Source organism: Acanthopagrus latus, chromosome 11, assembly GCF_904848185.1.
Source record: "Acanthopagrus latus isolate v.2019 chromosome 11, fAcaLat1.1, whole genome shotgun sequence".
Lineage (NCBI taxonomy): Eukaryota > Metazoa > Chordata > Actinopteri > Spariformes > Sparidae > Acanthopagrus > Acanthopagrus latus.
In genome coordinates this window covers 15,692,177-15,706,828 of record NC_051049.1, presented here as the reverse complement: position 1 = coordinate 15,706,828, position 14,652 = coordinate 15,692,177, and the positions used below count along the sequence as shown (strand labels likewise).

The following is a 14,652-nucleotide window of genomic DNA, read 5'->3' as shown; positions in this document are numbered from 1 at the left end:
TTGTCCGCAGAACTTCCCGTTTCGCCTCCTTCCCAGAGTATCTGATTTTGCAGATCAAGAAGTTCACGTTTGGGGTTGACTGGGTACCAAAAAAACTAGGTAAGTTTCTGCACCCCTTGACTAGAATAATGGGATTCAAAATGTACTTTGAATCCTGGCCTCCAGCAATGTTGTGACTCAATTATTAGAAGTGTTGTAGTGCTGTAAATGGCCAGCAGAGGACACCAATAAACTGCATTTCACAAGATACTGAACAGTGTTTAGTGGAACTGCTGCCAGTCTGTTTTCATTCAACTCACGAATGTGCATAATCTGCATTTCTTTGGACCAGCGGTCATAAACTGACACCATCTCTCATTCTGTACACACCTGTAAAAGGCCACTAGAGGAGTTCAATTCTTATGTTGCAAATTCTCAGCAACACTCAAGGCTTTTCAATAATGAGATGAGTTGTACATGAGTTGTGATGTAATAGGTCAATTGAATTAATTGCATTTATTTATAGATAATAATCTTTGATATTATATGTGACGAACCGTCACAGAGGCAGTGGCAGCTGAGACTCGAGTCATTCTAAAACCTGGACTGGATGTATTCTAACTGCTCTGAACTGTAACTTTCAGGGCACTGAGAGCACAAGAACAGAGAGAGATCAGTTTGTTAGCAGCTTTAAGGGCATCACCTATTATGTGATCAAGTTTTTCCCATACAGCACAAACTGTAAGAAGTGTTCAAAAAAATAAATGTAAGGCCCCACCCAACCTTAAAAATAAGATAAAAAGACAAAGATTTGATGAAAAATGATGAAAAACATTAAAAAGAAATAACAAACAAAAAAAGTAAGGCTGAGAGAGGATCTATAAAGGATATGAAGCACACTGCCTCAGACTCATTACCCTTCCATTGTCTGCGGGCTTAAATTGTGCTATCTCAGCAAAGTCTCATGCATGTTAAATTGTCTCTTCCTGTACAGACTTGGCCATAGACGTTCCAGACTTTCTGGATCTGAGTCGGATGCGGGCCACAGGGCTGCAGGCGGGTGAAGAGGAGCTGCCTGACCTCATGCCTCCCATCGTGCTACCTGAAGACACCAGAGGTAAAGAACAGATCCATTTTACGCTAAGATTGGTCCAAGCTGTTTTTGTTTGTGTATGTACTTATACACACTGAAAGCTGTGGTGTATATCTCAATAAAGTTGGGACAACACACTTTTGTGGTACTTTTTACACGACTATGAAAATTCAAAGTGCATTTTTAATCTGACATTCCAACATATTGTCTGCTGTTTTTGCAATGAGGCACTGCTCCATTTTTCTCACCCAGGATTCACTGAGAACAACCCCCTGGTTACCAGCTCTCATGACTCACTTACGGGGGCCTGCAGGTTTTTTGTATGCATGCATGAATGCAAATACCACTGGTACTCTTAACTACTGGCAGCATTTTTGGCCCTTCATTTTCAATTACCCAGTCCTGTTATTCATTTTAAAGGTCACTGGTTTCCCTGAGCACCTGTTTTTGATAATGGTTTTTTCCCCAGGTAGCCTGACATATTCTGGACACATTAATTATATACATGAAGTGTGCAGAGTATTAGAAACACCCTTCAATGTATGAGACACTATATATCATATTTTAGCCAATAAAGTGGTAATACACTTGTTGCTGTGTTGCTTTGTGAACTGACTCTGACGTGTGTTGTTCCAAAGCTGCCACCTTTTCAGGAGGTGTGGGATATTTTTGTGACAGAGACAAATGATCCGTGAAATTGTCTCTAATATGATGTTCTGCTCAAGGCCACCAAAGTTTTCTCTTAAGGGCATATTGAATGGCGTCTCACGGGAAAAGGCATGCTCAATCAATTACTGAAAAGTTGTTGTGTTCACAGTGTGGCTAAGCCTAATAAGTTATAATGATTTTATGAGATCCCCTTGTAATGCACTTCCCTGGGCTCTGGGAATAACCTACTTGGAGCTAGCAAGTGTGTTTTAGAGCAGAAGGAGCCTTGTTGTTACTTTTCTCAAAACTTAGTTGCATCAGACTGTTTGCTTCGTGGTATCTTCAGCACACCATACAGTGCACCTGTGCCATTTTTCTTGCTCGCTCCTTTTGTCTCCTCTGTGATTTTAATTTTTCTGTGCCTCCTTCCGTTGTTCGCAAAGTTCAGCTCCATCAAGTTATCGCTGTCCTCCTCAATATTTTAGCAGGCGCCAAGCACAAAGTGTTCTGTGCCGTGTCAAGCTCCAAACACAAAAAAGGAGTCCAGGAAGCAAAGACGCAATAACATCTCTGCTTCACACATTGGCAGGCTGATGTTTTTTTTCTGACAGCTTTACAGAATCATTTAGTTGGCTGCTTCTGAGGACGGGGAACTCAAAAGGACGAAACAGAGGTCTGAACATGCTTGTCTGAGCGAATCCTTAATATTTCAGGACTGAACATCATGTGCTGTACCTGCTATCTCAGACCTCCAAACACAAATTGTCATCTTGAAAGAAGTGCAAATCTACTTAAAACTCTTCCGAGTCTAGCACATGAAAGCATTATTTCTTTTTAGCTGGAGCCACCTAGGCATATCTACGTCCCACAGCAGCAAGCCATGCAGCTATCTTACAAGCCTACAGTGAAATCGATGCATGGAAATGCGTGTAAATGTTTTTTTGATGTAGTAAGTTTGAGGTGGCAAAGTTATTCCATCCTTGTCCCTTGCTGACTCCCCTCGGAGCTTCTCTGTTGAACAAGTACCAAGTACACTATAAATTGTGAAATGAAGCGAGGTCGGAGCGAATGATGCGCTGTTTTCGATACATTTTGTGATTTATTTATTTATTTGTTTCACATTTATATGATGAGTTCTGTCAGTTTGGAATGAACCACCGGCCCATTATCCCCCGGCTGGCATCAGCAGTGATTAATCATTGGTCAGCCTTCTGTCTCCAAAAGGCTTCAGTGTGTCTCATTGATTACACACCACTGCACAAATGTGTTTTGCTGTACGCTGCTCGAACCACATTATTTCTCACCAGTCTGCGTATTGTTCATTCGCTCGGTGAATGCAGGGCATTAAGAAAATGTGTACAGTTGTTGTCTTTTGTGCAGATAATGTTAATAGATGATAATAATCACTTCTGAATAATTTATGGATGTGCCTCCTGATGAGTACTGCGCACAGACACCACTAAGATGACGCAGCTCAGACCAAGTGGGAAAGCAGCAACAAGCATGTTTGACGGGAGCAGGACTCGCTTGTGTTGTGATTGCAGTTCTTGGGAACAGCGGGGGGGCGATCAATCTCATCGCTGCAGGTGGTGACGAGGCCCCGCCAGAAGTGTTTTCTGACAGCTTGACTTCTTGCGGCTAAAACTTGAATTGTCCATAAGAGGACATCCCTAGTATGATTGGTGCTGCACAATAAAGAGAGCCTTTAGATTTTTGTTTGTACAAACAGCAGCCCCTGTGCCCACAAGTGACAATTACAGGACGATGGTGAATGTTTGAACAAAGTGCAACAACAGCATAAGTAGAAGAAAGGCAGCAAACTGACTCAGCAGTTTAAAGGAATATCCATCTAAAGTTTGCTAAATTAGCTGGCATAAGCTTCTGGTCACACTGGACCAAATAAACCCTTAGCAATTAAATCAACTTTGAGGTTAATTTCTTATGAATTACATTATCCATTTTTAAGAAGAAGAATTTATTTCTCACTTCCAAATTTACCGGGTATGGTCTCACTTTAAGGTCGGTTAAAATCTCATTTTAAGTCTTTAATTATTTTAGTAGATCTTGTGCTTTCAAGGATAATGTTCCTAAATAACTGTGGCTTTCCTGTTGATGTTGCTGTCGCAAAGCCAGCGTCGGCAATGTGGCTAGCTCTAACAGCCTAGATACTGTCCAAAGCAAAAAAAAACAAAACAAAACACAAAAAAGAATAATAATTTGATCTACAAACCCTGATCTCAGTGCTGAGTAAAAGCAGAGGAAAACACAGTCGGATGAATAAGCAGGCAGGTTTTGTTGCTTACTGATCTAGTAGCAAAAATGCCTGTTTTGAAAGGTCCTGAGTCCCAGCAGTAAGTGAAAACATGTATTAGCAGGGGACACAGCTCAACACAATATCAGAGTGACTTGCCCGTCCATACATGCTTCCTTTGTGGTGGCTTAATTTTTCTCAGAAAAATGGAGCCCAGTAGCTCGTTTTTTTACAGTCATTGTACTGTGTGGTGGGTATTCACTTCAAGTACAACAAAAAGTTGTCAGTATAATTCATTTTAATTTTCCATCATAGCAATGATGAAGGAAATGCGCAGACATGGTGGAGAATGAGGAGTTAAAAGGAGCCCAGCGGTTAATGTTAGATGTAGATTGTTTAACTTTATTGAGTGAAAGTACACAAAACAATATAACAACAAAAGAAAAATACACAAAACCAGTGACAGTGTGTGACAGAAGTTTCCTTTCTTCTTTCAGATAACTCCATGAGCTCCATAGACTGTGAGTACTTCATTTCTCTTCTCTCTTATGGCCACGGGAAAATGTATTTTGGGTTTCAAGCAATAGCAACAAATGCTGTGGAGCTAAGCTTCTCATTAAGTATACCTGAGCAGGTGCAGCAGCTGTTCTCCTCTTCCAAACAAACTTTACTTTTCACGCTGTTTCAGGCAGGCTCATTTCTCTCCCTGATAAATCATCTTTCGATAAAGAAACCTCCCTAGGGCCGATTCTCCTCTGGTCTCCGTGTTTAATGAGGCCCACAGAGAAAGCCACCACAAAATGTTGTTCCGTGGTTTAAAGCGGTAGTGTTGAATCAGCAACTGCTATGTTTTTTAGTTATTGATGTCGGTTTATCGTGTTCCCAGCTCCAGAAATAGACGAGACGGCAGTAATGCAGCTGGCAGAGATGGGCTTTCCGCTGGAGGCCTGCAGGAAGGCGGTCTACTACACAGGCAACATGGGCCCCGAGATGGCCTTCAACTGGATCATAGCCCACATGGAGGAGCCCGGTAAGAGAACATCACAGAAGTGTGGAGAGAGATGGAGTTGCACCGCCTAAACAAGTGAATTTGCAGCAAAGTTTGAGTTTTACTGAAAACAGAAAAAAGCCACTGCAGACATTATTTGCAATTCATGAGGTTTAGCTTTTACCACCCACTTTTCAGCCTGCAGGACACGAACACTCTGCCGAACTTCCACGGCTTGTACTGTGAAAACTTATGGGATTGTTCGCTACACATGAGTACACAACACTTAGAGTAGTCAAGTAGCACAGTCCTACCTGACAGTTCTGTGAGCGTGAGTGTAGAAGTCAGCAGTTGGAAGATGTTCAGGCTGAGTGACTTGGACAAACGCAGGACTTTCACACAGCAGTCTGGGCTTTGTGTCCTTTCTGAAGCCAAAAGTCAACATTGACTTGACAGATGGATGTTTGTGCCAAAGCCGTGTTTTGAAACTGATGCCGAGAGTCTCTGCTGTATTTCTGTGTGTCAGTTGTGTGCGCGCTGCTTCTGTCCTCTGCTGTCTGTCAGTGTCAGAGTCTGATGCTCAGCACAGGGACTTCATGGTGCATTCGATTGCACTTAAATGTTGTACTGGACTTCTCACAAAGGTTGTTGAAAATGGGACAGTTTTTTTTTCCTATTTTTTCTTTGTTAACGAATATATGTTTTGTTTCACTGCAGCATTTTTATAGATGCTAAAATCACAATAAGATATAAACATATTTTTTTTAAGGACGCATCAGGTTATAGGTTTCCATGTAGAATTTAAAATGTCAGTTGTCTCAGAATTATTTCTTATCCAAGTACAAATTGGAGTTGTGACTGAATTGTGCTGAAATTCTAGCTACCCAGCTCTGTTGGCGAGGTTACTCATACCTGAGTGTAAATAATTAAAGCCACATTGTGTTTGGCAATGTGGATACAGTTTGCCATGCTGGATATGGAAACGTGGGTGCTAATGGTGTCAGCATTTTTTACTCTGTGTTTATTGTTTTTTTTAATCTAATAAAATGAAATGAAAACAGCAGTACACAGTCAGGGGAGCATCATGTAGGGATGATGAGAGAGCAAATTCTTTTAATAAGAGTGACTTGAATCATAATGTGATTTGTGTAAGGATAATGGGGGAAGACGATCACTTTGTTTCCTTTAAATCAACGAGTTCAGAGTCATGCAGGACATACCTGAGCTTCTCTCTCATATATATATCATATATTCGTACCTGAGATCCAACATTTTGCACTTAACTCTGTGTTGTCCTTTTTTTTTCTGCTAAAAGTCCGCCTCTATGCAAACCTGCCAAAACGTTTCTGCAGCAAGCGTACAAGCCAAAGCAAGTTTATTTGTACAAGGCCTTTTAAACACAAGGGTAATTCAAAGTGAGAGACAAGTCACATCCCCAGTTCCTCCAAAGAGAGAAATCTGTGTCAGGCTTCGCATCTCTTTGTGTACCGCAGGTGTTTATCTCAGCACGCCATCACCAGAAAGTTTGCCAGAGCTGACTTTTCTTTCTTACAGAGCCTCTCAGCAGTGGGGACGTTCCCCCGGGGCGATGACTTGCGTCACTTTTATTTCCCAGGTTGGCTGTAAAGGGCCTCTACAGTGGAGGGAAATTAGAGCAGCTCCCTGCCTGTTAGTTTTTAAATGGGCCTAATGTATCTGCAAAATGGGCTCCATTCAAGCTCAATAACATTAGTAAAACAGTCCGTTGCTGCCTGCCGCACAAAGGTTACTTCATCTGCCTCCTCTGCATTTGTTAAGTCTCATTACTTTCCCATTAGCATCAAAACTATATAAACTTTTCACTTCGTCTTTGTTAAAGGCAGTACCACGGGACATTTCTTTGAGGTGAACCTTACAAAAGTAAACTAACAAATTACTGCACATGCAATGAAGGGATTATTTATTCTAATTCATTTCACTGAATCTGTTGAACCTGAATGGGAGCCTTTTAAACAGAATTAACTTTTAAAATATCTTAGTAAAAGCTGTGATGACATTGGAGTTTATGTTTAAAAGTTAAATAATAGCAAACAATTTGATAATAATTGAACTCAACGTGCACACATGCAACTTTCAGTCAGGTCTCAGTTGTTCGCCTGCACCACAGTTGCATTCAACTAACTGTGCAATGGGCAATCTAAAGGACACGAGACAAGGAGGCTGAGATAGAAACGGTGGAGGGGCGATAAGTGGTGTGCATTTTCATTTATGGCAAGGGCAGGAATGAAGGCTCTGTTTATGGCCAACAGTGGAGTCATTACAGTAGGAGTGTCCTTGTTTGCAGGTTGAGGGTCACTTTACTTTCATCTGAATCTGTTGAAAGTGTACATACCACTTAGAAATATTTGTTCTTAGATGTATTCTTAGCCGAGGATGCTTCCTGAATTTGATTTTAAGTTAATGCAGTGTTCTTCCTGAACAGCAGTAACAAGAGAGATAAGTGTTTCACCCTTCCAGATGTTTTATGATGTTACATCCTCAGTCAGAGGTGTTGATTTATGAGCATCCCAAAGATTAAAATGTAGGCAACAGATATTTTCCTTTTACTTCACAGTACTCATCCTCACTTTGACGTGAATACGCCACTGGGTGCATTTCGGGTCAATATGAGTCGCGTATGTGTTTGTATGAGGTGGATGTTTAGATGTGTTTTGTGTCTGTGCCTGTGCTCTCAGTGTTTACATGTTACATTTACTTGTCAAGCAACTTCCCGCATCCTGTCCAACTTTGAGAAATGCATTTATGTGTAACATTTTTGTACCAGACCTTCATCAGGCCAGTAGTCATAGAGTAATAGAGAAGACATCTTAAATACAGGCATCTCTTTTTGACAAGCTATTTTCCTGATTATGCACATAAATGTATTTGTGCAAGTTAAACAGTGTACAGGAGTTTTCTTACAACTCTCCTACACACCGTGTACCTCTTAATTGTCAAATGTTTTGGACCAACAGTCATGCAGGATCTTTCTTACCTCTTGACAGAAATCCATTCGTTTGGGTTGGGAGCTACAGCCTCTCATCATTCTTGTCTCCCTCATTTTCCTCAGACTTTGCAGAACCTCTCACTCTACCCTCAATGATAGATCCTGGTCCCTCCACCAGCGACAGTCCCATGGGTGCCACCCCGCTGGGCAGCTCGCCCCCTGAGGAGAGCATCGCCATCCTCACTTCAATGGGCTTCCCCCGCAATCACAGCATCCAGGCACTCAAAGCTACGGTCAGTCTGCTGCCCACTCTGTTCATGTTTGCACTTTGTGTACTAATACATTTTTTTTTTTGTTTTTTTTTTATCGATCAGCTGGCAACTACACTTCTCTTCCAGGCATATTTTCTTTCTCTACTAATGTGTTTTTTGCCAGCAGATGATTCGAATGAGTCTTAATCCCCAACGTTTCACACAAAGATTGGTCTGTTCATTGTTTATTTATGCAAACACCTTGGGTCTTACATCTTTTCGTGAGACTAAAATCCTCTGCTGCACATAAAGTGATGTGTTATGCTTGTGATGCCGGGATTTGTTTAGAAAGACCAGAGGAGGATCAGTAGATAATGTGTAGGCGATGACTGAATGGAAAAAGGAAAGAGCACCGCTTATAGGAAGTCAGACCTCTGTAGGTGATGCTCATTTATTAGTCTGTGGCTCACAGAGACAATAAAGAGTTATTCAGAGAAAAAAAAAGAAAATCTGCGGACAAAGAACCACCCACACAGTTTGATGAGTGACTGCCTGACAAGGCAGAAAAAGGGAGAGTGTTGTCAATAGAAACAAATCGTTTTAAGTTCATGACACAACAGAAAGTTGGCGTTAAGTGAGGTGGTACTGAAAAGAGGGCAGAGGAAGGGTGAGATGATAAAATCCAAGCTCTGTCAGTCATAAATGGGCTTGGCTGGCCCACTTGTTTGCTTTCCAAACTGCAAATTTAATAGGTCCTACATGTCAGAGTGATTAAAGATGTCTGCTCAACATGGTGTTTACAAATAGTCCCAGCGGCACATGGATGCAGTCGCTAACGCAGCCTTTCAGGTCTAGGAGCAGGATCTGCCTCAGTGACATGCCGGGCCATTTAATCAGCACATTTCATGAATACTTATTAAATGCACAGCAGTGTTTTTTTTAATGTGAATCAAAGGGAAGGCAGCTGCAGCAGATTCATTAGCTCCCCTGTTTTGAAATGGCCCCTTCTTCTCACGTTTCATGTTTCAGACTGCCCTCCTCAGCAAAAATAGCCCTGCAGACTGTTATTAAGACACAGAAATAGACACTAGACTTTCTTGTTTACCGGCCCCAGTGCCACCAAACTGAAGTGAAAAAAAAGTAAACACATATTCCTCACGATGGGGGATGGAGGTGTGAAGCAGAGTGGGGTCTCGTGGCAGGTTTATTATTAGCTCGGAATTAGCAGCAGATTTTTTTTCTCCCCAACCTCAGTGGCCTGACTGGAGAGACAGAAAAAGCACCTAGTTTTATTTTGCCAACCAAGGACTCACATTCTCCAGGAATCATACCTCTATTCTGGATTAAAAGCAAAACATCCTCGGGGGGAATTCAGTGTGGATGGATGCCTGCCACCCAGAGCAATGATTGCTCAATTTTAACATTTTCAGCACTGTTTATCTTTGTCATAGGAGCGGCCTGAAAGATACACCAACAAGGGAATGAGAGAGAGAAAACAAGAATATAAACATTTGCTAAGATCAGCCCTCGTTTCGTCCTTTTACACATTGTGTCTGTAGACCACATGTTGTTTATGTGCCAAAATGTCCTGTTAATACCAGACTTTTTAAAGAAAGTGCTGTCATTATCACATTATACGTCAGTTGCTATGCAGCAGAGCTATTTCTCAGCAAACAGCGCAAAACTGTTTGCTGAAAGGGCCCTGAGATATGATTCCAACAATAAAAAGAGGTTGGCATTATGAATTCTACATTTGCATCGCTGATGTAACTAGAAGTGGACTTGTGCTAACTTCAGTACAAATGTTGTTTCAGAACAATAATCTCGAGCGAGCACTCGACTGGATCTTCACCCACCCGGAGGAGGAGGAGAGCGACGCCCTCTCTGACATGGCTGACACGGAGCCCAACGACAACGCGTTCTCCAACGCAAACTCACACAGCGACTCCACACTGTCCCCAGACAGAGACATGACAGGCCCGCGGGTCAAAGACGGACCTGGACGTGAGTGACTAGATGCCATTTCTCTCTCTCTCTCACTCTTCTATCAGCCCAAGTCACAGTTTCATAATACAGTATATTACTTTTTAAAAGAAATGTAACATGACAGTAAAATAAAGGTTTTTTTGCCTCCTGGAAACACCTTTTATCCTCAGCTCCAATTAAAGTCCGATGCCGACACACAGTGTTCTCCTGTGCTGCTGGGCACTGACCTACACTGCCAGATTAACTGTAGGCAAAGTGGCTTCAAAAAACACGATTCAGGAGCTTTTTAACTCTTCACACTGCTCAGAAGTAATACATACATTATAAAATGCATTTATATACTTGTATACTTATATACCATTATACCAATGGTGTTTAAATGACAAGCACGTAACATTGTGGGGGAAAATCAATAAATCATGTTGCAAAGAAATCACTCTGGCTTTTCAACATTTTTAATTAATTCTCTGCACTATTAGCATTTTATGAACTGCCCTCTCCACAAGAAGAACTTGTTTACTATTCATCATAATAAACAGTGTACTCCTGCAGCAAGTGTAGCTGAATGTTGTACCTTTTTAGTTAGTTTTAGTTTCATATGCCGTGCTTTATCTGTAATATTCAGGCAATGACATCAGTGACTGCTGACTTTATCTTAATAGTTTACAGCTGCAAAAGAGCTTGAATCTATGCTGATGAATCCTGGTTGTTTACATATCTGTCTACATGTGTTGTCAAAAATATCGTTATATATTGATTCTGAATATTTGAAACAGTTTCAATACTCATTTTTCATCAATACAACTGTCCTAGCTGGGCGTTCTTACTTTCTCCTGTCCCTGACAGTGAGGTCCACCTCTCACTCTTCTGACAATCGTCAGATGTAAATTAACGTGGATAATGTTGCATCTCAAACCTCATTATATTTATCTTTTTTTTTAACTAGTATTTTAACCCTCAGTGTCAGTCCTCCCCAGTGGTATTGAGTTTTAAGTTTTAAATTCCAGTGTTACAAAGATGGCAGTGCGCCTGGGAGTTGTGAATCATCAACGTTTGTTTTAACATGTTCTTTATGTGACTTGATATTTCCTTTTTCAGGTTATGAGCTCTTTGCTTTCATCAGTCACATGGGAGCATCCACGATGTCTGGGCATTATGTTTGTCACATCAAAAAGGAAGGAAGGTGAGTACACTCAGTGTCTCTGCTACATATTTATCCAGCTCATTGTGGTAGAAAACTGACAGCATGGTCATAATTACAATGAGAGACATCCTGTTAATGTTCTGCTGCTAATTTGCATGTAATTTATCTTAGATGTTCTAAAGCAATTCCATTATTACTGTGTTTTTATTCTGAAGCTTCTGCCGCCAGAAGTCTGAGAATAAATAATTCAAAATCACAGGGACGGTTGTTTTCTTTTTTAGACTGAACTGGAAAAATAAATTGACCCATTTCATCTGTCCTCATAGCAGTCAGTTCTGAAAGAAGTTATCCTTTGCGAGCATTATGCAGTGCAATAAAAACGATTACCACATTTTCTGTCTTCCTGTAGGTGGGTGATCTACAACGACCACAAAGTTTGTTTGTCAGAAAGGCCTCCAAAAGACTTGGGCTACATCTACTTTTACCATCGACTGTCAAGCAGTTAAAGTTACCCGCCCCCCTTCACCATGCAACCTTTTAAAGAACCGCAGACGTTCACCCTGAAGACTGGGAGACAACTTTAATAACAGCCACGGCGGAAACGATGGAAATAACCTCTCAGACCAGCTGCTCTCCTTAACGTGATGTCATTCAGTGAGCAACCAGGAACTCTGGTCAAAAGGGGAAAGCAATGTGCTCTCTGTGCATTTTTGTTCTGTCATGCTTTAAATGTATATTTCAGTGTTCATGTTTAAGAACAGACATTTTCTTGACACAGTGGAGGTTCAGAGGGATGTGTGCAATTTCCCCTTTCTGGAGTGCTCTGTACAGAAATTAATGTCACATATCAGATCTCATTGTTCCTCCTCTATGCCTTCAGCTACTGTGCCAGGATTTTCACACCGGTACGTTTTTATAATTGTATATGGAAATGGGAGAGCTTCACTGCCAGCCCTCTGAAACTGCAACAACAAACAAGAAATAACTGTGCTGCTGCTGGTGGCTTTGCGTTTTACATTAAAATACAAATGCGTTTTTTTCATCCGGGGGCAAATGAAAGGACTACAGGAATTAAAAGAGAGGAAATTACACATACTGTTTGCAAGTTTCAGTCCGAAGGAGAGCACCGGTAAGGCCACGTTTAGGTTTTAACTTGCCCCAGTTTCACCTGGAGACGGCAAGTTTGTCCTTTTCAAGTTTAACTTTCTGAGGTACACTGGCTGAGTTATCAAGATAAGTTTTTCCTTTCCTGAAAGCACTTTTTACTAAAACATGTTCGTGTTTTGCACCTGGTGCAGCTGAAGTGGACTTTATATCCACAAGCCGTAAGCAATTGAATGTGATATCTTAAATTTAAGCTTGTGTCCTGCTGAGCGAGTAAATCTTTAAAGTGGCCATTAGTCAATGAAGAGATGACTGTTGTAAGCAAAGGTGTGCTCGCTTAAAGATCAAATCCTCAGTGCACATGTGAGTTATATTCTCAGTCCCTCAGTGAACTTCCTTTCTTAACAATGTTGCAAAATATTCGCGTTGTAGGCGAAACTCTCCGCTGCAGCCGGGCCAGTTTGGTTCCTTTATCACGTTGACAGATTCAGTCTTTGACCCAAAAGTTAAAATTAACGTTCTCGTTGACCTGTTGCCACTTTTTTACCGGTCAGTAAGATCAGTTATGCATCACGTCTAAAGCAATACATGCACCACAACCAAATCTACTCTTCACCCAGTACTTGATGAAAGCTGTACGGTGAGACAGATGTGTTGCAGTGCTGAATGTATGACTTCATGGTGCTCACTGCAACCAAAACCTCCCGCTCAGCTTTAACACTCAGAAACCACAATGAACGTAGAAACTGTCCCTCTGCTGTTAAGTCACTGTAACCTCATGCTGGATTATCCACCGACTCCGTACTTTTCAACAACATCTCAATATTCTGGTTCACGTACTCTGTCTACTTCAGACTTGTAAGCAACTTGGAACTGGACTTGAATCTGTATTATCACAAAGTGTTGGTTATTTGAGTGGCACAAACTCTTAATTCCTGTTTGGTGAAACGGTCTTTCACTCAATGTTGCACCTTTGGGTGCATATTTTAAAGGGGAGTTCTGCTGAAAACAACAGAGTGTTAGAGTGTTCTGAAAATGTTGACACCTTCTTAAAATTTCCATTTGCCAGAATAAATGTTAGCTAAGTGTGTTTCTGAAAAACCACAGATAAACTGGATGTTTCATGCTAACATTATATCCCGGCAAATGGGCTGGATTTTGAAGGCCTTACCTCTCATGTTCAAAGAGAGGTTCAATCCTCGGACAGTGAAATTATATTTCTTGCGAGGTTTGAAAGGAAAAAAGCAGAAATATTTTACTGCATACCTATTAAAAAACTAGAGTGAAGAGAACAGAGTGAAGGAATATGATGGTCTTTCAACAATGCCTTCGATAAAGTCACAGTAATGTCTTTCCCAGAGGGCTCAGAAAATCTTGATGGAAGCTTTTCAGATAAATATCCATTGTACAGAATGACTCCATCTTTCAGTGGCGCCCCTCTTTAACAACACTGTGCCTAGACTTTCACTGAGCTGTATTATATCTCAACCTCTCAACTTCATCAGATACTACTTGAGAAACTGCTGCAGTACTCATTGTCTATGCAGCGGTGAATTCTTAAAGGTCTCTCTATGCAAGTCTTGTGTTTCTGCCCGTTCTTCCTATTAAAAGGTTTTTTTCTTTGTCATAAACAAAACATGTCCTCCTGTCAGACCCTGGTCCAGACACAGCATTTCTGCTCCTCATTGTCAGTTGCTAAATAATGTTCAGTCATTAATGTCTTCAGATATTCATTTTATTTTTCAGCACCTTTTGTCCCCTGACATCCTCCAGATTATCGTCTTTGTATTTTTGTCTTTCTGTTCTGGCTTTCCCTCCAGCTCGGTCTTTTCCGTTCCTTTTTCTCTACGGTGTTAATGGTTCAATTTGTCACAAAGGCGCTTTTTCACTGTCTGCATGTGCACTAGACATTGACATGTAGTCATTTGGATTGTACAATTGTACCTTTTGTGAGTTTTGTTCTTTTTTTTCATTTAACTAAATGTCAAAAAAGGTTCTTCATCTGTTTTTACTCTGTTGCCTTTTTTTGCAAACAAGTTTGTGCCAATTCTGTAGTTTTCATTACATAGTTCTCCTGAAGGGATTATTATAAGTTGACTTTTGTAATGTTTGCATTTATCAAGATATGGCTTAGGTGTACGTGAATAGAGTAATGACAGTATACTCAATGGCACTGTTTACTTAAGAGGTTTGGATAATTTAATAAACTACACCTTTGTTGAGACTCAGCTTCCTTGAGACTG

General features: G+C 40.9%; 1 protein-coding gene across 4 annotated transcripts in view; it reads left to right on the top strand.

Annotated features, from left to right (window-relative positions):
* usp13 (ubiquitin specific peptidase 13) overlaps positions 1-14,647 on the top strand; it is a 34,822-nt gene extending 20,175 nt beyond the window's left edge. For 3 of the 4 annotated variants that reach the window (XM_037114265.1, XM_037114263.1, XM_037114266.1), the window contains exons 14-21: positions 11-99; positions 974-1,096; positions 4,469-4,492; positions 4,858-5,001; positions 8,048-8,217; positions 9,990-10,179; positions 11,260-11,344; positions 11,715-14,633. In XM_037114265.1, coding sequence (XP_036970160.1) covers positions 11-99; positions 974-1,096; positions 4,469-4,492; positions 4,858-5,001; positions 8,048-8,217; positions 9,990-10,179; positions 11,260-11,344; positions 11,715-11,811 — 922 coding nt within the window. In that variant the 3' untranslated portion in view covers positions 11,812-14,633. Of the gene's footprint in view, positions 1-10; positions 100-973; positions 1,097-4,468; positions 4,493-4,857; positions 5,002-8,047; positions 8,218-9,989; positions 10,180-11,259; positions 11,345-11,714 lie in introns of all 4 variants that reach the window. The other variant, XM_037114262.1, reaches the window with a different exon arrangement.
* The last annotated feature ends 5 nt before the right edge of the window (positions 14,648-14,652 follow it).